Source organism: Mandrillus leucophaeus, unplaced genomic scaffold (genome assembly GCF_000951045.1).
Source record: "Mandrillus leucophaeus isolate KB7577 unplaced genomic scaffold, Mleu.le_1.0 Scaffold191, whole genome shotgun sequence".
NCBI classification, from domain to species: domain Eukaryota; kingdom Metazoa; phylum Chordata; class Mammalia; order Primates; family Cercopithecidae; genus Mandrillus; species Mandrillus leucophaeus.
Window position 1 is genome coordinate 3,539,835 of NW_012101932.1, and position 27,378 is coordinate 3,567,212.

General features: G+C 34.8%; 1 protein-coding gene across 1 annotated transcript in view; it reads left to right on the forward strand.

The window, feature by feature from the left end:
- The window catches only part of ANKRD50 (ankyrin repeat domain 50), a 43,940-nt gene extending 33,611 nt beyond the window's left edge, over window positions 1–10,329 (forward strand). The window contains exons 3-4 of the mRNA XM_011978242.1: window positions 1,892–5,442; window positions 6,884–10,329. Coding sequence (XP_011833632.1) covers window positions 1,892–5,439 — 3,548 coding nt within the window. The 3' untranslated portion in view covers window positions 5,440–5,442; window positions 6,884–10,329. The remainder of the gene's footprint in view (window positions 1–1,891; window positions 5,443–6,883) is intronic.
- Window positions 10,330–27,378: the final 17,049 nt, after the last annotated feature.

Below are 27,378 nucleotides of genomic sequence, written 5' to 3' on the forward strand. Positions count from 1 at the left end.
CTCTCAGTAAAGGCTGCTCTCTTTTATTCTTTTCTGTAGAACCATTCCTGTTACTGTGGAGTTTCCATCTTAATAATCTCAAGTTCCAATCATGACATCTTAGTTAATTAGATTTAAATTTTAGATATTTATTCATAATTTTTTATATGATCTTTCATGTAAATAAGTAATGTAATATAAAGTATTACATAACTTCAGAAACTTTAAAACACTATATAATGTAAGATAATATTATTTCTTAAGTAACTTATTTTATTAGCAATGTACTAGGTATTTCCCTTATCTAACTTAAATTTTTAAGTGAATTGATAAAGCCAGAAACAAATGGACACACAGAAAAAGATTTGGAGGCAAATCATCTCACATCATTGGTAAATGTAGATTGCTGTAAATTTCTAGGTATGTTTTTAAACCCTTCTTTGGTGAGGAGTGACTTTTTCATAATTGAAATTTATCTTCTGAAATTATTTCTGTTAAGGATTTAATAATTGTGCATGTATACATATATATGTAAAATTAGATTCTATTTTTATATAGATTTAGGGCTATATAAATCTATATACAAAAGGCTGTATTAGGACAACTTTGTTATTCATATTTCATTCTTGGTAGGTTGTTTTTTTCAATAACTGTCCATTTTATCTACATACTTAAAGCTTAGTATTACCAAATTGAATTCATCAACTTTTTCTCCAGACCTATTATTTGTCCTTCAGTGGTCTCTTTTTCACTCCTGTTGGCAGAACCACAAGTTAATGTCAGCTTCAACTCCTCCTTCTCTCTTTAATTCTCCACATTCACCAAATACTATAGAATCTAGCTCTGATTAAAAATTCCCAAGTCCATCATGTTATTTTTGCTGCTGCTGCTACAACTGCTGCCACCACCATGGGTGTTCAGGCTCATAATGATTTTCATCTGGAGTTTATCACCACCTCTTTAAAAAAGGTTTTTCCTTTAGTCTTGACTTGCTCCAGTACTTCTTTAGATGTTAGAATATTCCTTCAAAATGCAAATCTGGTCATGTTAGAGACTTGGTAAGTTCATTCACTCAGCAGTTTTTTGTTCTGTAAGATGAATACACAATTATCTAATAAATTCATATCTGTACATCATAATGTCATCTCCCTTTAGACAGTGAAATTATGGCTTCCTTTAAAGAATTTAAAATGAGTTTAAAATAGCTATAGCTAGCATATTTTTAGGTTGGTTTAAGTTTTATTATTTATTTTACAGTGCTGAAGTTTTTTTACCATAATTTGGCCAAAAGGTTGGATCTTAATTGGTTCAAGCTATTTATTGATGGTCTGAGATTTAGTTATTTTAATTTGATAAAATGTACAGTAATGTAGTTTAAAGGCAATGACTAGATATTCTAATTGGATGTAAATACTCAGTTACATAATTAAGACTAGTGTACATTCAAGTGTATAGGTGAAAATATAAATTATTTATATGGAAAAGATTTCATAAAAAGAAACCTTACTTGTTACATCCCCTGCAACTTTTTTTCCTAATCACTTGGGAGTTCAGATAATGTTAACTGGGTACTTTTATGGTTATGTAAGACTGTCTGCGTCTTAATTAGTATCTATTACAATGGAGTTGAGAGAGGCACCAAGCTACTAAAGGAATAAGTAGTTTGATTTGTAGGTAGGAAAATGAAATTTTTCTGCCATCGGTGTGCTTTTACAGAAAGAAAAGAAAACTGTTTACATACTAATAGGTATTAATTGATCTGCTTATTAGTATTAATTTATTAATTGATTTATTTGTTTGTTAGTTTATTATGTTTATTATGTTGATATGTTGAAGACATTATCTTTGAAGATATGGTAACTTCTATAATCCTTTTCAACTGACGACATCTACTTTTTTATCTCTTCTTTAGGTTTTCGAAAAATAAGTTTAGATGACCTTCGGAAGGCATATATTGTCAAGGATGTTCAGCAGTACATTCTTCATCGTTTAGATCAAGAAGAAGCTTTGCGACAACACCTCACAAAAGAAACTGCAGAGATGTTAAATCAACTGCACATTAAAAGCAGCGGATGCTTTCTTTACCTAGAACGAGTTTTAGATGGAGTTGTAGAAAATTTTATTATGTTAAGAGAAATTCGTGACATCCCAGGAACTCTAAATGGCTTATATCTCTGGCTATGCCAAAGACTTTTTGTAAGAAAACAATTTGCAAAGGTTCAGCCTATTTTGAATGTGATTCTTGCAGCCTGCCGACCTTTGACCATAACGGAATTATATCATGCAGTATGGACCAAAAACATGTCGTTAACTTTGGAAGATTTTCAACGCAAGTTAGATGTCCTCTCCAAACTTCTTGTTGATGGACTAGGAAATACAAAAATACTGTTTCACTATAGTTTTGCAGAGTGGCTTCTGGATGTGAAACACTGTACTCAGAAGTATTTATGTAATGCAGCAGAAGGACACAGAATGTTGGCCATGAGTTATACCTGTCAAGCCAAGAATTTAACACCACTGGAAGCACAAGAATTTGCCTTGCACTTAATTAACTCAAACTTACAGTTAGAGACAGCAGAGTTAGCTCTGTGGATGATATGGAACGGTACACCTGTTAGAGATTCCCTTTCTACTTTAATACCCAAGGAACAAGAAGTACTGCAGCTGTTGGTTAAAGCTGGGGCTCATGTCAACAGTGAAGATGATCGCACATCATGCATAGTTCGACAAGCCTTAGAAAGAGAGGATTCCATTCGGACATTATTAGATAATGGAGCTTCAGTAAATCAGTGTGATTCAAATGGGAGAACATTATTGGCTAATGCCGCATATAGTGGCAGTCTTGATGTAGTCAATTTACTTGTCTCTAGGGGAGCAAATTTAGAGATAGAAGATGCTCATGGACATACACCACTCACCCTAGCGGCTAGACAAGGACATACTAAGGTGGTTAATTGTTTGATTGGGTGTGGAGCAAATATTAATCATACTGATCAAGATGGTTGGACAGCATTAAGATCTGCTGCTTGGGGTGGCCATACTGAGGTAGTTTCTGCACTACTTTATGCTGGCGTAAAAGTGGATTGTGCAGATGCTGATAGCCGAACAGCTTTGAGAGCAGCAGCATGGGGAGGACATGAGGATATTGTACTGAATTTGCTACAACATGGTGCTGAAGTGAACAAAGCTGATAATGAAGGTAGAACTGCTTTGATAGCAGCAGCATACATGGGACACAGGGAGATTGTGGAACACCTCCTGGACCATGGAGCAGAAGTAAATCATGAGGACGTTGATGGCAGGACTGCACTCTCTGTAGCTGCACTTTGTGTGCCTGCAAGTAAAGGACACGCATCAGTCGTTAGCCTTTTAATCGATCGAGGTGCTGAAGTAGATCATTGTGATAAAGATGGCATGACTCCACTGCTGGTAGCTGCCTATGAAGGACATGTTGATGTGGTTGACTTACTTCTAGAAGGGGGAGCAGATGTAGATCACACAGATAACAATGGTCGTACACCCCTCTTAGCAGCAGCTTCTATGGGTCATGCATCAGTTGTAAATACACTTTTGTTTTGGGGTGCAGCTGTGGATAGTATTGATAGTGAAGGTAGGACAGTCCTCAGTATAGCTTCAGCACAAGGAAATGTTGAGGTGGTACGTACTCTACTGGATAGAGGGTTAGATGAAAATCACAGAGATGATGCTGGATGGACACCTTTGCACATGGCAGCTTTCGAAGGGCACAGATTAATATGTGAAGCACTTATTGAACAAGGTGCTAGAACAAATGAGATTGACAATGATGGACGAATCCCTTTCATATTAGCTTCACAAGAGGGTCATTATGATTGTGTTCAAGTATTATTGGAAAACAAATCTAACATTGATCAAAGAGGTTATGATGGAAGAAACGCACTGCGAGTTGCTGCATTAGAAGGGCACAGGGACATTGTTGAATTGCTTTTTAGCCATGGAGCTGATGTTAACTGCAAAGATGCCGATGGTAGGCCCACACTTTATATCTTGGCTTTAGAAAATCAACTTACAATGGCCGAATATTTTTTAGAAAATGGTGCAAACGTAGAAGCAAGTGATGCTGAAGGAAGGACAGCACTTCATGTCTCTTGCTGGCAAGGCCATATGGAAATGGTGCAGGTTCTGATAGCATACCATGCTGATGTCAATGCTGCAGACAATGAAAAGCGCTCTGCTTTGCAGTCTGCAGCCTGGCAGGGCCATGTAAAAGTGGTTCAGCTTCTAATTGAGCATGGTGCTATAGTTGACCATACATGTAACCAAGGTGCAACTGCACTCTGTATTGCAGCCCAGGAAGGGCACATTGATGTTGTGCAGGTCTTATTAGAGCATGGTGCTGATCCAAACCATGCTGATCAATTTGGACGCACTGCTATGCGTGTTGCAGCCAAAAATGGACATTCTCAAATAATTAAATTATTAGAAAAATACGGTGCATCTAGTTTGAATGGCTGTTCCCCATCACCTGTTCACACAATGGAGCAAAAACCTCTGCAGTCAGTGTCTTCAAAAATGCAGTCATTAACAATTAAATCAAATAGCTCTGGTAGTACTGGTGGAGGGGATATGCAGCCTTCGTTACGTGGTTTACCTAATGGGCCAGCTCATGCATTTAGTTCTCCTTCAGAATCTCCAGATTCCACAGTTGACCGGCAGAAGTCATCACTGTCAAATAATTCCCTAAAAAGCTCAAAAAATTCATCTTTGAGAACTACTTCATCTACAGCAACAGCTCAAACAGTGCCAATTGATAGCTTTCACAACTTGTCATTTACAGAACAAATTCAGCAGCATTCATTGCCACGAAGTAGAAGTCGACAGTCAATTGTTTCCCCATCTTCCACAACACAGTCCTTAGGACAGAGTCATAATTCACCAAGTAGTGAATTTGAGTGGAGTCAAGTAAAGCCCAGTTTGAAGTCAACTAAAGCAAATAAAGGGGGGAAATCAGAAAATTCTGCCAAGTCTGGATCAGCTGGGAAAAAAGCGAAACAAAGTAATTCTTCACAGCCAAAGGTTTTAGAATATGAAATGACTCAGTTTGATAAAAGAGGACCTATAGCCAAATCCGGGACTGCTGCACCACCTAAACAAATGCCAGCAGAATCTCAGTGCAAAATTACGATACCGTCAGCTCAGCAGGAAATTGGTCGATCTCAACAGCAGTTTCTTATTCACCAACAAAGTGGGGAACAGAAGAAGAGAAATGGAATAATGACAAATCCAAATTACCATCTTCAGAGCAACCAGGTTTTTCTTGGTAGGGTTTCAGTCCCACGAACAATGCAAGATAGAGGGCATCAGGAAGTGTTGGAGGGATACCCTTCCTCAGAGACAGAATTAAGCCTTAAACAAGCTCTGAAGCTTCAGATTGAAGGTTCTGACCCTAGCTTCAACTATAAAAAGGAAACACCATTATAGAAGGTAATATTTTGTCAACATAAAGAGTAAAAAACAAAAGTATAGTTCCCTCTACTTGGAATGCTCTTTTCCCTGATCACAAGGCCAATTCCCTCAGTTAACCTCTACTCGGATGTCATCTGGGCCAGACCTTCCTCATCACCCCTTTACATCGGAATTCTCCTGCCTGTAGCAGTCCTTTCCCCCTTTCCTGCATTATGTTATCCAAAGCACTTACTATTTAAAATACTTGAGATGTTTTGTTTATTATATTTATTTTTCTCCTCTGTACTAAAAATACAACCTGTGTGAGGTTAGGGATTTTTATCTGTTCACTACCGTATTTCATGTACTTGGAATAGTACTTGGACCTATGGTAGTTTCCCAGTAAAAAATTGTTGAATAAGTGAACAAACGAATGAATGAATGAATATACTACTTAAAGATCCCAGATTAAGAAGTCTTTCCTATTCAGTTATTTCCTCCTTTTAAAAGAATTTTGATGGTGGCAGAGGGAGGGGCTGTTTCACACTCATCTTTCTGGTTTGAGTACAACAATGTCTGTAGCACTTAGTAGATAGTAAATATTAATTTCATTCCTTTTCACCCAGAAAGAAGTAAAAAACTTAGTAGAAGGTATTTTTTATGATCTCTTGATAATCTTCCAAGTAACGTTTTCACACATAAGGCATAGATGTGAAGAATGGTAAATGGATGTTTTTGCAATATTGGTATTTAAGGAACTTTATACCTAGATAAAATAGTCATATTTATTAAATAAAAATATTTTTTTTCCTCCCCATGACAAAGGATGCTTCGTTAATAATACAGGGGATGTTAGTAGGAAAATAGATATGAAAGTTTTATATTTTAGATGCTTTTTCAGAAGCACATTTCCTATGTTGGAGATAAATCTGAAGATTTTATTAGGGATCTTTCCTAGCTTACACTGCAGCTATATTTATCCCACTTTGCTTAATGACTTTTCTTCCTGCTTCTGTCTTTGTAAATATATTTTAGGAATATAATAGGTGAAATACTATTAAAGATAAATTCCCCATATCTTCTAATAATAAACAGCCTTCAGTGTGAATCTAGGGGTGACGAGTCAAATGTCATTCAAAAATAATTTGAATAAAGTAGTTAATTCAGTCCCCAAATGCAATTCGTTTTTAAAATAATTAGTTCTGATGGTGCATCGTTTCAACTTTCATGATATCTGTTGTAAAGGCAAAGTATAAATACATATTAAAAATGAAACACCTGAATTAAGGTAAACATTTTGTGGAATTTAAAAAGTGCCTTATAAGTAAAATAATAGTTAAGTCTACTGTGCGCTTTGCATGGTAAATATATAGATAAAGATAAGTAGAGGTAAATGTATTATATAAAGTTTTAAAATGATATGTAGCTCTATAATACAATGTAGAAATTAATTATTTTTTTTTTTTAATTTTTACCTTAGTTTCCTATTCTGTGAAACAGAAGACATTGTGATGGAGTGATTCTTCAGCTACTGGATGAAAACATGCCTGTTGATTTGCTGAAAAAAAAAAAAAATGAAGAATGTGATCTCTGCAGTACAGTTACCTTAATTACTGTAATGTGCCTAAATAGTAAGGCTGCCTTCTCAATGTAACCCTCTGTGCTTAAAAAATTTCATTTTGTGTGCTTTGTATTCACTACACAGGAATAAGCACTTTTTTAAAATGCAGATACATACTGCAGTTCCCTGATAAAAGCTGAAAAGAAAAATTGAGTATTTTAAGTTAAGATTTGATTTTAAAATGTGCATGTGCCATGATCAAATATATATGAAAAGGCAGTGTTCCTTGTATTTATTTTTTTTTGTTTTTGTTTTTGTGGCAAAAGAAACTTAAACATACTGTTTTAGTCACATTGCATTGTAGTGTATGGCCTGTTTCTTGTATCTTTAAAAATGTTACTCAATAAAACAAATCTTGCAACTGTTCTATGTTCACTACACCTTCAGCATTGGATAAAAATCAGTTTCTATATAAATATCACATTGAAAAGAAAAAATGATTTCTTGGCAGATTAAAAAAATACTTTGTAGTAGTTTAGGGAGCTGCTCTAAGTAGTTTAAATCTGGATTTTCCCAGTAGAATTCTTCTCATCTGTGGCTAAACATGTCAGAACAACCAACCAACCAGTCTGTAGGCAGAACAAAGTCCTATTTCATCCACTGGGATACAATTTCACCTTCCATTCACTTTGTCATTCCACCTCTAAGAAGACAGACTATCATTCCTGAGGCATGAAAATTCTCAGGGACAAAGCCATGCCTCAGTCGCATGTGTGTGCAGAGAGAAATGCACCTGTCTATCTAAGGGTAGATTTTTGATCCCTGAATAATTCATTGACTAAACTGACCTCTTCCACCTGGCTAAATAAATTAATTTTGCTGGCTTCTCTCAGCTGTTTCTATTTTGTAAATTGCTGCATGACCAAAATAGCCCCACTCAAAATCAATTGGATTAATTTTAATGGTTTGGTTGGATGAATGAGTATTCTTGATGAATATAAAATGTGCTGTCCTTCACAGATGACACCGCTCACCTGTCAATCATAGCACGTGTACTTTTTATTGTGACTTAATAGTGATGGATTTGCACTTTTCTATCCTCATACTCTTTCCTGTTTTCTTCTTTGTACATTTGCATGCAGGAGGGCTGGATGCCAGGGTTAAGAGAGAAATTCATGACAAGCAAGGTAAAATAGGTTCAAATGAGCATGTGACCCACAGCCTTAGTCTCCTTACTCTTAAATCAGTGGAGCTATAGCTTAGATGGGTCGTTTATATGTCTGGAAAAGTAGTCATAACAGTTCAGAAGCCAAGGTTGTGAATTTGATCTTAGAATGGGCCTGTTAATCTTATAGAACCCAGAAATTCTGTTCTTTTCATGTACTGTTGATAAGGAGGAATGAGGAAAGAGAATGTGGAGATTCAGCACAAAACCATTGCTACTTCTAGAACAAAATCTTTAAATGTCCTAGTAACAAAGGTCAGTAATGTCATCTTCATATATGAAGGACACATGTGATACATTGTTCGTGGAAATAGAAATGTGTTATGATAAATGTTTCACTTGAATCTTATTGTAAGGCTTTTCTTGCTTTTATTTTTTAAAGTCAGCAAAACTCATTTTGTCTATGAGTCATAGTGAGGACTACGAGATAAGATGATAAGTTCAATTGATATTAAGGTGACACGGCAATATTAATAACTCAAATGTGAATGTTTCAAGTATTGAATTCTTGTCCCTATGGGACATTTATTAAATACACTTAATAGGACTCTTGCAAAGTAGCCTTAAAAGTGTTAATGAGTCTATTAATAAATATGAACACATACTATTATTAGAACCAACTTTACTCATAAATACAGTACATTTACATTACTGTAGAGGATGAAGCTCTAATTTCTATTACATGTATTTTTCTTTAGAAAGAGAACCCTGAAAGCTGCCAGTTTTTCTATTAACTTTGAATTATTGAAATTGTATTTATTTAATTTTATTGTTTTTACAAAATTGCACCTTGTGTCCAAAGGGCAAAGATATGACATTGCATAAGGGATTTATGTTTTTCAAAGAGCTAAATGTTTTCATATCCATACTATATACACTTGAAGCAGTTGGTAGGAAGAGAACCTATTGGAAAAATACGATTTTCAAAAGTAAGTATTCCTCGGGATGTTTTTATATAAATTATGTTTTAGAATAGAACATAAATGACTTTGAGTTAGGATAAGGATGCTAGGATGGGTGCTGGAGATGCCCTGCTTTGCTTATTTGTTTCTGTGGGGGATTTAATACTATAAATGAAAATGGCTTCTGCTCTATTAAAAAGTAAAAATTGTCCTCCAAATATAAAACTCCTTAATAGATATTTTTGAAATTAGAATCTTTAAATTTTATAAATCAGCTGTTGCCACTACACAACTATGATGGCATGTGCTTGTAACATTTTTATAACATTCTGTCTGTGTCTATTCCCTAAATATCATGAGTTTATAATAAGGAAAGTGATAAAAATACAGTAATGAAATAAAAATCTGAATGTTTCTAAGAAAGGTTTTGGAAGGAAAAATGACCTGAAACCAGTGCGTACTGCGAAGTACAGCGAATATTTTTTGTTCTTTGTCTTCACCTTCACCCTCACTGGAATTCTCACCAAAAAATAGTTTGATACTTAAAAAAAAGTAAATACTTTTCTCAATATTGTTTTGGCTATGCAAATATTTGTTTTGCTTAATGTCCTCCATTTACACTTCTCAGCAAATGTAGTTGCAAACAAATGCTTTCTTTTTATTTTTCCTTTGGTTTGGGGTATGTAAATAGCCTAAAGTGTACATTGAATTTCACATTGTAAAAGTTTTATTTTATCCCTTGTATGATATTACTCAAAAAAATCCCTATGTATATGAAAGTGCATAATAAATATATTTGCTTTACAGAGAAAACCTTGTTTTAATTTTGTCCTTGAACCAGTAGAACATGCATGATATGCATAGAGTATAAACAACTATTGTTTTAAGTTATTATCTTAAATACATCCTGAGCAAATGAATTTGGAACCATTTTGCAAAGAAGAAAGTGAAATGTAACACTGTCCAAAGGAAGGTAGAAAAACAAAAAGATCTAGTGTTTGTCTTCCTAAGCCTTCTTAAGGACTTAATGTTCTTTCCCCCCGCCCCCTACGACTGATTATATACTACATCACACCATGTCAGGTTTTGTGCCTCTGAGAATTGCAGTAATCCAATAAATTTTGTACGTTCGTGCTCCTTGATCATCAGAATATTATGGCCATCTTATGGTGGATATTTTGGGAGTTTGTTGCAAACATGGTCATTCATTTTCTAAATAAAATTTGTGTGTTTCTTCACTCAGTAAACTTGAGTCACTTCTTCATGACCTCTTTCCCCTACCAGAACACAGCATACACACACTGTATGTATACACACACACAAATGGCTTTTTGAATCTGTGGGTTCCAGATCCCTGGATGCAACCAATCTCAGATAAAATATTCTGAAAAAAAAAATTCTAAAGTTCTGAAAAACAAATTTGCTGTGTGCTAAATACTACCTTGAGTCCACCTGAATGAAGTGATGTGTAGGCATTGTGTTAGGTATTGTAAGTAATCTAGAGATGATCTAAAGCATACAGGAGCATATGCGTAGATTATATATAAACGCTGTGCCATTTCATATAAGGGACAGGAGTGTCTGAGGATTTTGGTATCCAACAGGAGTCCTGGAAACAATCTCTCCATGTTTACTGATGAATGACTATCCTATTACTCCAAAGAGAGGTTTCTAAAAAGGCCAACAAGGTATCTTCTGTTCAATAATTTCATGAATATTGTAGTGTTCTGCAGTTTTTTTATGTTTGTTGAATTAATATAAATCTTATTCTAAAAAATAATATGACAAAATGTGTTTAAACACAAATATATAGTATACATAGAAGAATTTAAAAACAGACCGGTAGCTAAATAAACTTACATGGAGTTTTCTAGCTAATGGTCCAAGGAAATACACTATGAGAACTTGGTGATGACTAATGTTTTCACTTCTTTGCTGTAGCAGTTGGAAGGATTCCAACTACAATCATCCCACTGTATCCTGGGTGGATTGGTTCCAGGAACCCAGGTGGATACTCAAATCTGTGTATGCTCAAGTCCCACAGTTGGCCTCCTGTATTTGCATATTCTGCATCTCTCCAATATTGTATTTTCCATCCACAATTGGGAGAATCTGTAGATGCGGAATCCGCAGATAGGAAGGGCTGAATGTAATAGTGGTGAGATACACCCTGAGGATTATGTTGTGGAATTTCTGGGAAAAAATCATTTATTGTGCAAATATTTGAGCTAATCTTAATTCCTAGAGATAGCCTCTGCTTGCCAGTCTTGCTGTTATAGTAAAATTGTAATTATCCAATTTTAAAATAAAATTATTTGAAATTTACTGCATGTTTACATTTCCACTCTTAAATTCACACTATTATTACCACACTGGCAAAAGTTAGCTAAGTTTTGAGGGCTGGATTCTTAGAAGAATATATTTGTAATGTTTAGAAGACCCCTGTATGTGTATATTTTTTACTTATTATTGGTCTGGATGTGTGAACACTGATAATGGTATATATCCTGATAGAATTGATGCCACATTTTAATGGATATGTCTGTTACTCCCATTTCATTTGTAAACTTACATTGAATTCTAACATAGATATTTAGGAAAAACATACAAATCCTAAGTTGCTATGCTATAAACTTTTACAAATTGAACAAACCTATTTATCACCTGGATCAAGTTGTTGGCTATAACAATAATCTGAGAAACCTACCTTGCCACTTCCAGACATTACCCCCAAGAAAGAAAACCACTCTTCTGACTTTCATTACCATTAGTATTAACTGGTTTTGTTTTTTTCTTTTTAACTTTACATAAATTGAATCAAACAATATGTCCTTTTTGTGCTGGTTTCTTTCCCTTAACATTATGTTTGTGAAATTCATTTACACAGTTTTGTTTGTCCTTTTTGAATTGTTGCACAGTATTCCATTGTGTGAATATACCATACTTTTTAAAATATATTTTACTACAAATGGACCTTTGGATTCTTTCCAGTTTGGGAGTCTTAAGAATACTGCAGGTAATAATAGTCTTGTACATATCTTTGGTATCCATGTGCAAACATTTCTTTTTAATAATATGAATGAAATTACTGGATTTTAGTGTATGTGTATGATGAGCTTTAATAGCTAGTGCCCAGCAGTCTCCTCAAATGGTTTTATTAATTTTTACTCTCTATCTTTTACGCTCTACATCTTTACCAACATTTGATATTTCATTTTCTTCTTTTACTTTTCTTAATTCTGTTTGGTTCTGTACTAGCATTACATTGAGGTTTTAGTTTGCATTTCCCAGATGACTAATGAATCAGCCACTTTTACATACGATTTTTGTCCATTTGGATATCCTATCTTGTTGAGAAATTTGCACATTTTTTTCCCCTTGAGTTTCTTGGCTTGTAGAAATTCTTTTATATTTTGGATTTAAGTCTTTTTTATAGCATATGCAATGCAAATATCTTCTTATATTCTGTGCTTTGCCGTTTCACTCTCATAATGACATTTTTATAAACAAAGATTCTTATTTAATCTGATATTTTTAGTAGTTATGTTTTTGTGTCCTATTGTATAAAAATTGCCTATCGCAAGGTCATGATGATATTCTTTTATGTTTTCTTCAAATAGCTTTTACTTTTCTTAATTATCAAATTAATCCAGCATTACTTATTGAATAGTTTTCTGTCACTGCATTTTAGTGGTAGCTTTGTTATAAATCAGGTACTCTTTATAAGTTGATCTTTTTGTCCTTCCTTGAGCCAATATTATATCCACTTAATCACTGTAGCTTTATAATAAGTTTAATATCCGATAGTATAAATTCTCCCACTTTTTCCCTCAAGATTGCCTTGGCTTTTTTTTTTTCTTTTGGCCTTCTGCTTTACATAAAACTTTATAATAGGCTTCTCAATTATTTTTTTAACCTGAAATTTTAATTAGGATTGCACTGAATCTGCAGATAAATATGGTGTTGGGTGAATTGATTTGTTTATATTAATATCTTTACTCTTCCAATCAATGAAGCTCTTATATCTTTCACTGATTTAGATCCTCTTTACCTTAAATAATGTTTCTTATTAGGTTGGTGTGAAAGTAATTGCAGTTCTTGCCATTAAAAGTAATAAAAAAACGCAGTTACTTTTTGTGCCACCCTAATAGTTTTCTGTTGTAGAGATACGTGTTTCTATTAGCTGCATTCCTAGCGAATTTGTTGCTTACTGATGCTGTTGTAAATAGTATTTTATTTAATTTCCTATTCATTGCTGATATATAGAAATATAGTTTATTTAAATATTGATCAAGTTTATTCAAAAGTCTTGAAAATTTTATTTTTTTAACCAAGATATAACTTGCATACACAAAAATTCATTCCTTGAAAGTATAATTTAATAAGTTTTGACAAGTTGTACAATGTAATCATCACCACAGCTGAGATAGAGAATATTTCCATCACCTCAAAAAGGTTTTTTGTGTGCCTTTGGAATCAATTTTCTCCTCTTACCCCCAACCTTTGGCAACCATTGGTTTCATTTCTTAACAGTTTTAGCTTTTTAGAGATGTCATCTAAGTGAAATGATATAATAAATAGTCGATTGTGCCTGACTTATTTTACTTAGCATAATGCTTTTGGAATGCATCCATGTTTTAGCATGTATGAGTAGCATAGCTTTTTAATCCTGAGTAGTATTCTGTATTCCACTGTAGGCTTATGCCACAATTTGTCTGTCTATTCACAAGGTTGAGTTGTTTCCAGTTGTTGGCTAGTATGAAAGATTCTTCTGTAAGCATTTGTGTTTAGATATTTTTTATCAATATGTGATTTCATTTGTCTTGAGTAATACTTAGGAGTGGGATTCCTGGGTTGCTAGGTGTATAGTTAAAATTTATGAGAAACTAACAAAACCTTTTCAAAAATGGGTGTACCCTTTTGCATTCTCATCAGGAATGGATGAGTTTTTTTGTTTCTCCACATTTTCACACAAACTTGGTATTGTCAGTCTTTTTAGTTGAAATTTTAATTTAGATGATTGTAGATTCACATGCAATTATAAGAAATAATGGAACAGGATACTGACTATTTAAGAAAACAAGAAATGTGGCCAGGCATGGTGGCTCACACCTGTAATCCCAACACTTTGGGAGGCCAAGGCGGGTGGATGACTTGAGGTCAGGAGTTTGACACAAGCCTGGCCAACATGGTGAAAATATAAATACAAAAATTAGCCGGGCTTGGTGGCACATGCCTGTAATCCCAGCTACTCAGGAGGCTGAGGCAGGACAATTGCTTGAACCCAGGAGGCAGAGGTTGCAGTGAGCGATTGCACCATTGCACTCCAGCCTGGGTGACAGAAGAAGACTCTGTCTCAAAAAAAAAAAAAAAAAAAAAAGAAAAGAAAAAGAAAGAAAATAAGAAATGAACTTTTCACGAGTGACTCTATCACTTTATATTTTCACTGGCAATGTGTAAGTGCTCCAATTTCTTCATATCCTTGCCAGCATTTAGTGCTGTCATTATTTTCAATTTCTGCCATTCTCGTAAGTGTATAGTGATATCCTGTTATAGTTTTAATTTGTATTTTTCTAATGATTAATGGTGTTGAACATTTCTTCCTGGGTCTATTTGCCATCTGTGTATCCTCCTCAGTGAAATGTTTGTATCTTTTTCACTTTGCAATTGGGTTGTTTTTTTGGTTTGTTTATACTGTAAAGTTTTGAAAGTTCTTTATATAGTATAGATACCAGTTGTTCATCGGATGCATAGTTTGCAAATATTTTCTCAGTTTTGTCTTTTTATTTTGTCTCACGTCTTTTTATTTTCTTCACCTAGTCTTTCACAGAGCAAAAAGATGTGGTTCAATTTATCAATTTTTCTATAATGGCTTATGTTTTTTGTGTCATATATAAGAACTCTTTGCCTAGCCTAGAACTCCAACGATTTTTACCCTTTTTTTCCAAATGTTTTACAGTTTTTATACCTTACATTTAAGTCCATGATCTATTCTGAATTACTTTTTCTATAAGGCATGAGGTTTAGGTTGAGTTCGTATTTTTGCTAAAATATGAAATATAATGGGTGTCCAATTGTTCTAGCCCCATTTGGTGAAAAGTCAGTCCTTCCTTCACTAATTTGTTTTTGCACCTTTGCCAAAAATCAGTTGAGTGTATTTTTGTGGGTCTATTTCTGAGTTCTCTATTTTGTTCCATTGATCTGTGTGTCTATCCCTCTATCAGTACCACCCTATCTTGATAGAGTAGCTATGCAGTGTGCTTTAATATGGAGCAGGGTGAAGCTTTCCATTTTGTTTCGAAGATTGTTTCAGCTATTCTAGGTCATGTGCCTTCAAAATAGGCTTTTCTAGGTTTGTTCAAAACTTTTCTGAGATTTTGATAGAAATTGCATAAACATGTAGATCAATTTAAAGAGAACTAACATAGTAAAGATTTTGTTGATGTTCTCAACCCAGGAATATAATATGTATTTCCGTTTATTTAGGTCTTTGATTCCTTTTATCACCATTTTGTAATTTTTTATATATGGATCCTGTAATGTCATATGTATATCTAAACATTTAACTTTTGTTATAGCAATTTTAAGTTTGTTTTAAATTTTCACGTAGTCATTTTTAGTATTTTTGTTTTAATTTTAAAAATTAAATGTTTCCATATTTTTTGTGTGTGCAGATTTTGGGGGATTTTCTGTGTAGACAATCATTCCATCTGAAAATAGGAGTCATATTATTTATTCATTTTCTCTCTGTATGCCTTTTATCTTTTTTTCTTACCTCATTGCAGTGGCTAATTGTTCCAGTGCCACATTAAATAAGAGCAAGGAAAATGGATATTCTTGTCTAAAAATTCTCAATTTTAAGGGAAAAATATTTAGTCTCTTTCACCATTAAGTACGATGTTCATGGTAGATTTTCTGTCGATGTTCTTTATCAGGTTGAGGTAATATCCCTTTCCTTCTAATTTACTGACAAGTTTTTATTATTAATGGGTGTTGGGTTTTGTCCAGTGCTTTGTATATCTGGAATGAATCCCACTTGTCATGATGTACATTTTTCAATACATTGTTAGTCTTGGTTTGCTAAACTTTTGTTAAGGAATTTCATGTAAATTCGTGAGATATATTGTTATGTAGTTTTCTTTATTTGTACCGTCTTTGGTTTTGGTATCAAGGTACTAATGTCCTTATGAAATGAGTTGAGCTGTGTTCCCTCCACTCATATTTTCTGCAAGAGATCATATAAAATTGATGTTAACTCTTCTCTGAATGATTGATAGCATTCTTCGGCTAAACCATATGGGCTTGACAATTTTTTCTTTAGGAGGTTTTTAATCGTGAATTCAAAATTTTAATGATTATAATAGGACTCTTCAGATTATCTGATTCAGCATTATTTTATTGACTTCCTCATTTGTTATTTTCAACTTTATTGATTTCTGTTTTTATATTTACTATTTATTATTTTCATTATTTTCTTCCTTCTGCTTGCTTTGCTTTGTGTTTGGAGAGCTCTTCCTCAAATTGCTTCTTGTTAGTGGAGCTGGTGATGAATCTCCCTTGCTGGTGGTGCCCATCTGCTGTCTCTTACTAGGTTGGGGTTGATAAAAGCGAAACCTGGGTCACCTCTATCAGTTGGGTGGGCGTCATAAGACATCCTGCTCCTGTGTTGTTTCTGTAGTCATAGACTGCAAAACTAGTTTGCCTTCCTCTTACCGTATTTCAAAGTTTTGCTTTGACTGCATCTTACCCAATGTGCATAGTTTACAGTCATTTTTAGTGGAGAGGAGGCTGGAGAAATGAGTCTACACCACTTTGTTTGGTTCAAAAGTTCCTTCTCAGTCTTTTTTCGACTTTAACCATTCTAGTGAATATGTAGTTGAATCATATTGTGATTTTTAATTGTTTTTCTTCCTACTTTGTAATGATGCTGAGCCTCTTTTCACATACCTACTTGCCATCTGTACAGTTGATAAAGAGTCTGTTTGAACATTTTGTCCATTTTTCAATTAGGTCAAAATTCTATTTTATTAGTAAATAAAACAAATTCTTTATACATTTTAGATATAATGATCATTTGATAAAAAGACTGTGCTTTTCCATTGAATTATTTTGGCATTTTTGTTGGAAATCAGTTGAACACATACATGTAAATCTGTTTATTGACAATATTCTGTTTCATTAATCTATCTGTCTACCCTATGTCAATACCACACTACCTCGATTATATTTACAGTAAGTTTTTATATCAAGTAGATCAGCCTTCAACTTTTTTTTCAAAGCAGTTTTGGTTTTCCTATTCATTACATTTCTTTGTAAATTGTCAAGGCACTTTGTTAATATCCCCAAAAAAATAGCCTCCTTGGATCTTGATTGAGATTTCACTGAATCTACAGATAAACTGGGGAGACTCGACTTCTTAAGAATGTTGTATCTTCTGAACCATGAAAACAATGTATCTCTATTTCTTTCAGCAATGTTTTATAGTTTTCAGTATACAGTTCTTGAACATATTTGTTAAATTTATCCCTAAGTATTTCAAGTTTTTATCTGATGCTTTTGCAAATGGTATATTTAATTTTATTTTCCAATTTTTGTTGCTATTATACAGAAATAAAATTTGTGTATATGTGTATTTTGACCGTGTTAAATACACTTAATATTTCAAGTAGATATTCAGTAATTTCTTAGAGATTTTTTGCATAGGTGATTATATCATCAGTGAATTAAAGCAGTTGTATGTTTTCTTTTCCAATCTACATGCCTTTTACTCCTTTTCATAGCCTTACTACATTGTCTAGAGCCCTGAGTGAAAGGGTGAATATGTTTTGGGAATGGATATTTTTGTTGGAAAAATAGTCTTTCACCATTAACTATAATATTAGTTGTAGGTCTTTTATAGATACCCTTAATTATGTACAGTGTATTTCTATTTCTAATTTGTGAAGAATTTTTAATAATGAATGAATTTTGAATGGGCATAGAGAGTTGAGTGAACTAATTTACGTTTAAAAGACAAATGGTGAAGTGGAGATTGAATTGAATCAGTCTGATTCTAGAACCTGCACTCTTTTAGCATATCTACTGGCAAAAGGAGCACCAGAACGTATACTCTTAAATTCTATACTCTATTGCCTTTCAAGATGGTGTTGTATAGTTTAATTTAGAGACAATTTGGATGGAGTAAACACATTTTTTATTTCAAAATTAGTCTAGCTTTAATCTTGTATCTGGGAGGCAATATCCATTCAACTTCACCTTCCATACGGTAATTGGCATTTGGTCTTTCATCTGTTAAATAATAGTGTGTTAAATAAACAGATGACATAATCATCTATGTAGAAAGTCTTTATATGCATAATATATAACTCCATTAAGCTTTTAAAACTGTTATAATTAAGAATGTGTTACGTATCTTAAATGGACTTAAGACTGTGTAGTCAAAAGTTCAGTTTAATATCAACATTTTAAAGGATAGTTATTGTGGTAGAGAAGAACAGACTTGGTACCCATAGTTATTTTGGATGGGTCTTCAAATCTCAAAAGGCCATGATTAACAAAAAATAAAATGTTAGCTATTTCAGCAGATGGAGCCCACTCAAATGCTTTTATTCTTTCAAACTTTTCTACACAGTTTGTTGTGACTTAGAATGCCATCTTCATCTTCTTAATATGTCAAAATCCAATTCATCCTTAAAAACTAACCACTGTCCTATGAAGAAGATAAGTAATTATTGAGCCGCTATTTTTTGTTATGGGCTGAGAAGACAGCAATTCATAATATAAATAATGTCCTACCCATATGGAGCTTACCTTTTAGTGGTGATAGTAGGCAGGGATTAGGGATAGAAAATGAACAAATACACAAATGCAATGGGCCGAGTAGAAAACCAAAACATGGTGTATTCATCCATTTTCACATTGCTATAAAGAACTGCCTGAGACTGGGCAATTTATAAAGGAAAGAGGTTGAATTGACTCATAGTTCCATATGACTGGGGAAACCTCAGGAAACTTACAATCATGGTGGAAAGCGAAAGGGAAGCAAGGACCTTCTTTTCATGGCAGCAGGAGAGAACAGAAGACAGCGAAGGGGAAAGAGCCCTTTATAAAACCATTAGATCTGTAAATGACGAGTTGATGGGTGTAGCACACCAACATGGCACAAGTATACATATGTAACAAACCTGCACGTTATGCACATGTACCCTAGAACTTTAAGTATAATAATAATAATAAAAAAATTTTAAAAAAGAAAAAAAAGAAAAAAAAATCCTAAAACAATCTCATAATGTTTTAAGACACTTTATTAATTTGTGTTGGGCAGCATTCAAAGCCATTCTGGGCCACGTGCGGCCCTGGGTCGGACAAGCTTGACTTAAGAGTGTGATTGGATTGTTTGTAACTCAAAGGATAAATGCTTGAGAGGATGGATACTCCATTCTCCATGACGTGCTTATTTCACACTGCATGCTTGTATCAAAACATCTCATGTATCTCAGAAATGTCTACATCTACTATGTACCCATAAAAATTAAACATAATGAAATAATAAATTTTTTTTAAGATATTAAAAAAAAAAAATCCATCAGATCTCATGAGAACTTACTATCATGAGAACAGCATGAAAGAAACCATGCACATGATTCAAACATTTCCCACCAGGTCCCTCCCTTGACATATGGGGATTACAATTTGAGATGAGGTTTGGGTGGGGACACAGAGCCAAACTATATCACATGGTAACTTCTTGGAAAGGAAGGAGTTAGGCAGCAGAATCATCCCAGGAAAGAAAGAAGGCACAGGCAATCAGTCTAATCTTGAATATATGCTAATGATAGACCACCAGGTAAATAAAATAGTATTTTCTAGCTAGAGGGTCTTCTGTAGAATACTTTCAGCAGGATGTCCCTGAGCAAGGATTTCTTGAGGTAAGCAAACTTGATATTAATGGATTTAAGGTGCATAGCTCCCTGAAAAATGTCACATAAGTACTAAGTTTGTATTAGTATACAATAAAGCTCTCTTGCAACTTAGATGATCATACCCCTCACTTAAAAAACTCACCTGTTATCCTGGACCAGAATGTGTACAATGCAGAAAGAAAGGGCCTGGGGAGTTGTTTTAAGATCCTCTCCTTGCTTGCTGCTTCCTGATCCTTCTTGATTATTTTCATCTTTGGAACTTTTTTAACTTGATACTGGGTAAGTTCTCTGATTTATGTGTCTAATTTGAAAATCTGACATGTCATGATATTTTACTGCTTTAGATTGGTGGTTAGGAAAAAATCTCCCTGAGAAAGATTCACACTGCATCTTGAATGACAGTAATTTACCTTATGAACTTTTTTCTTTCACTTTTTCTCCTGTTTACTCTGATATGATTCTTGAAGTCTTACAATTATTTTTTTTTTCACCAAGAGCATCATAATTTTCATCTGATTTTGAATCTATTACTTATCTAAATGTCTACTCTTCCTTGATACCTACTTGCCTGATTGCTTCTGTCTCACTGATTCACAGCGTTGTCCATCTGTATGAGGCCTTGTTAACTGACAGCTGGGGTGTCACTGCCTGGCTATACTCCTCACCCCCAGGTGGGGATTACACTTTCTTGACTTTCTGCTTTCCTGATTCTGTTTTCTCCTGCTTATAAACTACTTCTAATGAGCAGAAAAGGATTTAATTGCCTGTGTTTCTGCTTCTGGGAGAATTTCATATGTTTTACATATTAAAATTATAATTTTTGTTTTACTGGTAACTTGGCCTGAAAGTTTATCTACTCATTTAAGCTTCATAGTAGCCCCATAGGGCAAACATTATTATCCTCATCATTTTACAGATGAGGCATCCCATGTCTCTACTGAGGTTTAAATGATTTGCCCAAGCGCACATAGTGGATGAGCCCAAAAGCCAAGATCGAACCAGCAGTCTAGCTTTAGAACCTGTGTCACAAATCCCTATGTTATACTATCTTGCTATAAAAAAAAAGTAGCTCTGTCCTTATGTATCATAAAATTCCCAAATACTAAGTCAAAGAATTCTCTAGACCAAAGATTCTGCTAACTACAAAAATGCTTTATGTTCGGTGAATACGCTATTTTGACAAATGGAATATTGTGTTAGGCTTTCTTGTTGTATTAGGTTAAAATTCTTAATAATTCCTTAATAACTTGTTTGCTGCAAACTAATTAAAAATTTCCTAAAGATCCCATTCATTTATTAGAGCTAATAAACATTAGCTCTGTAATGTTCATTGTGATGATAGCAGTTATAATAAATTAAACCATGTAATTTTATTAGATGAGTAATAACTTTATTAATATACTTCTGTAGGGAGATAAAGAAAAAACAGACACTCTTACACACATACATACATACAATTAAAGTAAGTATTGTAATTGTCATTAATTCTTATAGGGAAATGTAATTTATGCATTTCCAAATACCAGCTAAAAATCTCTACAAGCATATTCTGAAAACTCTAAAATTCAGTATATCCAAATTGAAAACCATCAATTTCCCCATCCAACAGTGAGTTATCTCCTGGACTCCTCTGAGAATTAACAGAGCGTTTCATTCTACTTTAAAGAAACTGAAATGGAATATTGTAGATGATGCCATATGAGGGAGGCATATTCATGAAAGAGGACAAGGAACTCCATCTGGGAACTCTTCTTAGTAGAAAAGCTTTGTTCTTCCTCATGAAATTCGTGAAGAGATGCACATTTTTGCTTTGTGACTAAAATTTTAAGTAATTAACCAACCAAACATTTTGATTAGAAAACCACATATACATCCTAGTTGAGTCAATAAAAGAGCTTCCACTGTACACTTCACTCTCCCAGGCACTTAGGCTTAAAACTCCAAAGTAACGTTTACTGAACTTTGTTTCCAAATTGTGTTAATAACTCTAAAATAAATGTTTATGTTACACTAGGCTTAGTAGTTGCTGCAAGCTATTCCTCTCTCTTAGAAAATTATAATGCATGTTGTCATATTAAAGGCTCTGAGAGGTCCTTCAGGAAAAATATTAACTATTTAACTTTACAAAAACTAGTGTTTCTTTCAAAAAATTTTTGACAAAACTACCTGTCTCCACATTCTTTTTCAAATTTTTGCTGTTCAAAACTAGGTAAGGAATGCATTCCAGAATTGCTTTGCTTCTCTTTACCTCTCACATCTAGGTACAGTCACGCTCCGCATCATGATGCTTCAGTCAACTACGGATTGCATATACGATGGTGCTCCCAAATCATTTAATGGAGCTGAAAATTTTCTGTCACCTAGTGACATTGTAACATCAAGAGCAAAGCATTTGCTCACATGTTTGTGTGATGTTTTGTGGTAAATAAACCTACTGCACTGCCAGTCATATAAAAGTAAATACATACAATTATGTACAGTGAATATTTGATAGTAAATGACTATATTTCTGGTTATTTACTACACTGTACTTTTATCATTATTTTCTAGTGTATACCTTACACTTAACTTTTTAAAATGTTAGCTGTAAAACGGCCTCAGGCAGATCTTAAAGGAGGTGTTCTAGAAGGCATCATTATCATAGACAACGACAGACCTTACAGTGGGGCAAGATGTTGGGGTGGAAGGTAATGATATTGGTGATCCTCATCCAGTGTAGGCCAAGGTTAGTTATATGTGTTTGTGACTTAGTTTGTAACAAACAAAGTCTAATAAGTTTAAAAAAAATTAAAAATAGAAAAATAGCTTACAGCATAAGGATATAAAGAAAATATTTTTACAGCTCTACATTTGTGTTTTAAGCAGTGTTATTACAAAAGAGTCAAAATCCTTTAAAATTTAAAAATAAACTTTAAAAAATTACAGTATGGTAATGTTAATTTATGATTGAAGAAAGACCAATTTTTAAAATAAATTGAGTGTAGGCTCAGTGAACAGTGTTTACAAAGTCTACAGTCGTATACAGTAATGTCCTAGGCCTTCCCGTTCACTCACCACTCACTCACTGACTCACCCAGAACAACTTCCACTGCTGCAAAGTGTATTCACGACCTATATAGGGATCAGGGATCTGCTTTATGATCTTTTACACTGTATTTTTTTACTGTACATTTTCTATGTTAGATACTCAAATACTTGCCATTCTTTCACAATTGCCTATGGTATTCTTTACGATAACATGCTGTACAGGTTTGGAGCCTAGGAGCCTATGGGTTCTATCCGTACCCGATTTTTCACCTTTCTGTTCTGTACTTCCGCCCATTTCCCCCATCCTTGTTTAGAGCCTCTCCTGGTCTCCTGGGACTCCCCCTTAACCCATACTCCTCTCTAGTGCTCGGACTTCTCCAACTCTACAAGCTGATGGCACCTAACTATCTTCTAGCAGAGCTCTGACCGTGTCACAGCCTCTTCTGTGCTCTTTAGTCCAGTGCGTCTGCTCTGCAGTTTTTCCTTGATGTGGCCACCAGTTATATTTTCAAAACATCACTCTATTACAGCATAATCCTACCTCTAAACTTGTAGGATCTCTCACTTCTGACAGAATGCCAGTTCATGCTTGGCACACAAAGCTTTTTACAGGCTATCTTTCGCCTAACTTTCCAGTTAGTTGCTGCTTCCTCCATTTTTCTCTGTCACTTCACCACCACTGGACAGGAACCAAACCTTCCGCTCATATCCCCATCGAAGTGTTTGCTATTGCTGGAAGTCTCTATGCTCTTTCACGGCTATATTTCTCTGCCCACTTTGACCTTGGTTCTCATCTCCCAGACACAGATTATTTATTTTTAATGACTGTTGTAATTTATTTTTATATTTCATGATTTTTTTCTGTTTTATGCTAAGCAGATTGTCTCATTTTTCTCCCACTGTAATCATCATTTAGATAGAAAATAAGTCTTACTTATCTTGGTATCTTTTGGATTGTCTTGTACATAGTATGTGTTCAATTACTAATCTTTGAATTCCACTTTCTTCTCATTCAAAAACAGCTGTGTGGTAGTGAGAAACATTTAAATCCTGCTATTTTAGTCCACTTGTTAAAACATACTCTTGGCTTAATCATTCTCAAACAGGATCCCAACTCTTAGTACAAAATAGTATACATTTTCTTATCCCTGCTTTCCCATCTGTTCTACTCACTCAATTTGTATTGAATATAATAGGAAACCAACCAATTATTCATCACTTATTCATTTGAACATTTGTGGGTTGACTGCTTAATTGCTTTTAGCTGATACTCTGCCATGACCTCTTTCTATTGGAGATAATTAAGTTGAATTCAGTTGATTCTTTTAAGAAGAATTTAGTAACTGTCACTGAAGTCAAAAAAGACCTACCCATTTGTCCTCTAATTATCCAACAAGCATAGGGAAAAAGAAGGTTTCAGGTATGCAAAAAGAACAAGTGTGGGCTGTCAGCTGCACTCCATATCACAACTCTTCCTCTGAGCATTCACCATACATGCTACTGGTGTGATAATAATAATCAGAGGCATTTGAACCATGCTTTATGAAAAGGCAGGTGGCCACAACACAAAAACACATGTGACCTTGCAGGTTTCACCATGTTAGCCAGGAGTGAGATGCAGACTGCCCAGAATGCTGGCTGACTATGTTAGAGTTCTTTGGTGGAAAGAAACAAAAGCCAACTTCAACCAAAAGAAATGTATTTTGGGGATATTTGAATCTCACACAATTCATGGAAAATGTGAGGAAACTGACCTGGACATAGGCAGAGTTCAAGTTATCTATAGATTCTAGGAAAAGGATGTACAGAAATAGCAGATAATGTTTGTTTAGGGAGTCACTGCTGGGGATGAATCAATGTCAATTGTTTTCATTGTCTTTGTTTAAGTTCCAATGAGTTCAACCTGCATCACGCCTCCATGTTATAACTAGGGGAGGACAGAACACCTAATTACATTCCTGAAGATAGTATCCAATGGGGAACATGTAATTCTCAAGAGGGAAACAGAGTACCATCAGGAAAGGGAAATAAATTCTAGGAAAACCCCAAAGAAACAATGCCAGCTATACTAGTTCTATGAACTGAGGCATGTCAAGTGCTGCACATGGCGTGGGATTTTATTCTACTTAGAAGCTCACAAGTTAGCCAGCTACCATCTCATAGATGCTAGCAGAAGACATAAGACTTTTGAGTTAGAGAAAAAGGACTTTATTACTCATAACACAGCAGGCAGCATGAGCTCCATCTTTGCATTGGTTTTTGTTTCACACCAAGCCCCACTCGAATGACTTAGAGGCAGGCACAGGAGAATGCTGCATCCACAGAGGTTGTGCTGAGGAACCCAGAGACTAAGAAATCCTCAGTCTTATAAAGGTACTGCTAACAGACTTGCTCAAATTTTGCCCTGGAGAGAGCTATTGTCTTTATTAACTTAGACAATAAAGAAATCGTCCTCTGCACTGGAAGTAGGTATTATACCTGCAAGGCTATTTACTACACAATATCTTTGGGGTTTTAAGTATTATATGTTTATATTTTATATTAATTTTTATTTATTATATATTATATATATATATATATTTTGAGATGTAGTCTCGCTCTGTCGGCCAGGCTGGAGTGCAGGGGAGCAATCTTGGCTCACTGCAAGCTCCGCCTCCCGGGTTCACGCCATTCTCCTACCTCAGCCTCCTGAGTAGCTGAGACTACAGGTGCCTGCCACCACGCCTGGCTAATTTTTTTTTCCTTGGCATTTTTAGTAGAGACAGGGTTTCACCGTGTTAGCCAGGATGGTCTCGATCTCCTGACCTTGTGATCTGCCCACCTTGGCCTCCCAAAGTCCTAGGATTATAGGCATGAGCCACCACTCCCAGACTATATTTTTATATTTACTAACTTTTTTTACTTTTAGGGTTGGTGGTCCATATGATGATTTGTACATAGGTAAACACATGCCATGGGGGTTTGTTGTACAGATTATTTCATCACCCAGGTATTAGACCAAGTACCCAATAGTTATCTTTTCTGCTCCTCTCCCTTCTCCCATCCTCCACCCTCAAGTAGACCCCAATATCTGTTGTTTCCTTCTTACACAATTATCTTTGAAAATGTAGTAGAGAATGGAAGGTTTCACAGGATGGGCAGAAACATGAGACCCCTGGAGAACTGTCTCCCAACAAAGTAAGAGTGTGGGTTCAGATGAGCAAAGGAATACTAACAGATGAATGTCTGATTTAAGTCAAAAATGGAAGAGAAAGCCAACGTCCAAAACATTAGAACTAAAGGTCAAAAGAACTAGAAGATGAAGATAATATTAGGGTCACAGAGCTAAGAAATTTTGGTTTTGTAGATTCAGAGAAAGCCAGGTGAAGGTACTGATACCAGCAACGGAATTATCGTAAAACCCTGATTGTTATTTGTCGCTGGTGTGGATCAGGCTGGCTTAAAACATCAAGAACAGCATGTACATTTTGTGCCTCCATCTATTGGGTGGAACTTGAAAAATTATATGCATTTATTTGTGAAAAAGGTGTGGGAGCATGTGGAGATCAGGCAGAGCTCAATTTGGGATTCAACCAAGAGTTCAACGTCACTCCATTGCCTTAGTTATGAAGGACTTAACCTCTGACATTGCCTTAGTGAGAGAACATTTATCTATGACACCGCCTTCAAGGAGCTCTTCTTTGGTGTTTATTACTAGCATAGCAGCAGGGCCTTTCATAGACTTCTAAGAGGGAAGAAGACTGGTCATCAGGCTTTAAAATATTTTCCCCATCAAGACTTACTATGTATGATATAGATAATCATACATACAATCTCCGCCTGTGCTCACAGGTACTTCCTTGGAGAACAGAAGCCAAATTTTGTCATTGTTGGTCTCAGCCCTCCCCACAGGGCAGTGATGAGAGTGCAAATGTGGGACCTGAACCAAGAGTGACACCCTAGAACCTTAATGAGGGAAGATAGGCAAGTATGGGCAAGGTCCCTTATTTGCCCTGCCTACACCTATTTCTCATAAAAGGTGCCTTTTAGGAAGAGTTGAAGGAGCAGTTCTTGGTTTCTATTTTAAAAATACATCAATCTGTTATGGGTAAATATTGGTATTAAAGATAAAAAGTCTGAAGGTAAAGCACGAAGTTATAGTGGTTGAAGTGAGAGTTGGGACTTACAGCAGTTAACCCCATGTAGGCAAAAGATTTTACCTAAGCAATTGTGAAAATATTTTTTAAGAGAAAGAAAACTTGCTAAGTCATTTTTGAAATGTAAGCAATGAAGAGCTAGAGATAATTCAAATAAAACATCAACTATTAAGAATTGTATGATCATTTATAAAGTCAGATA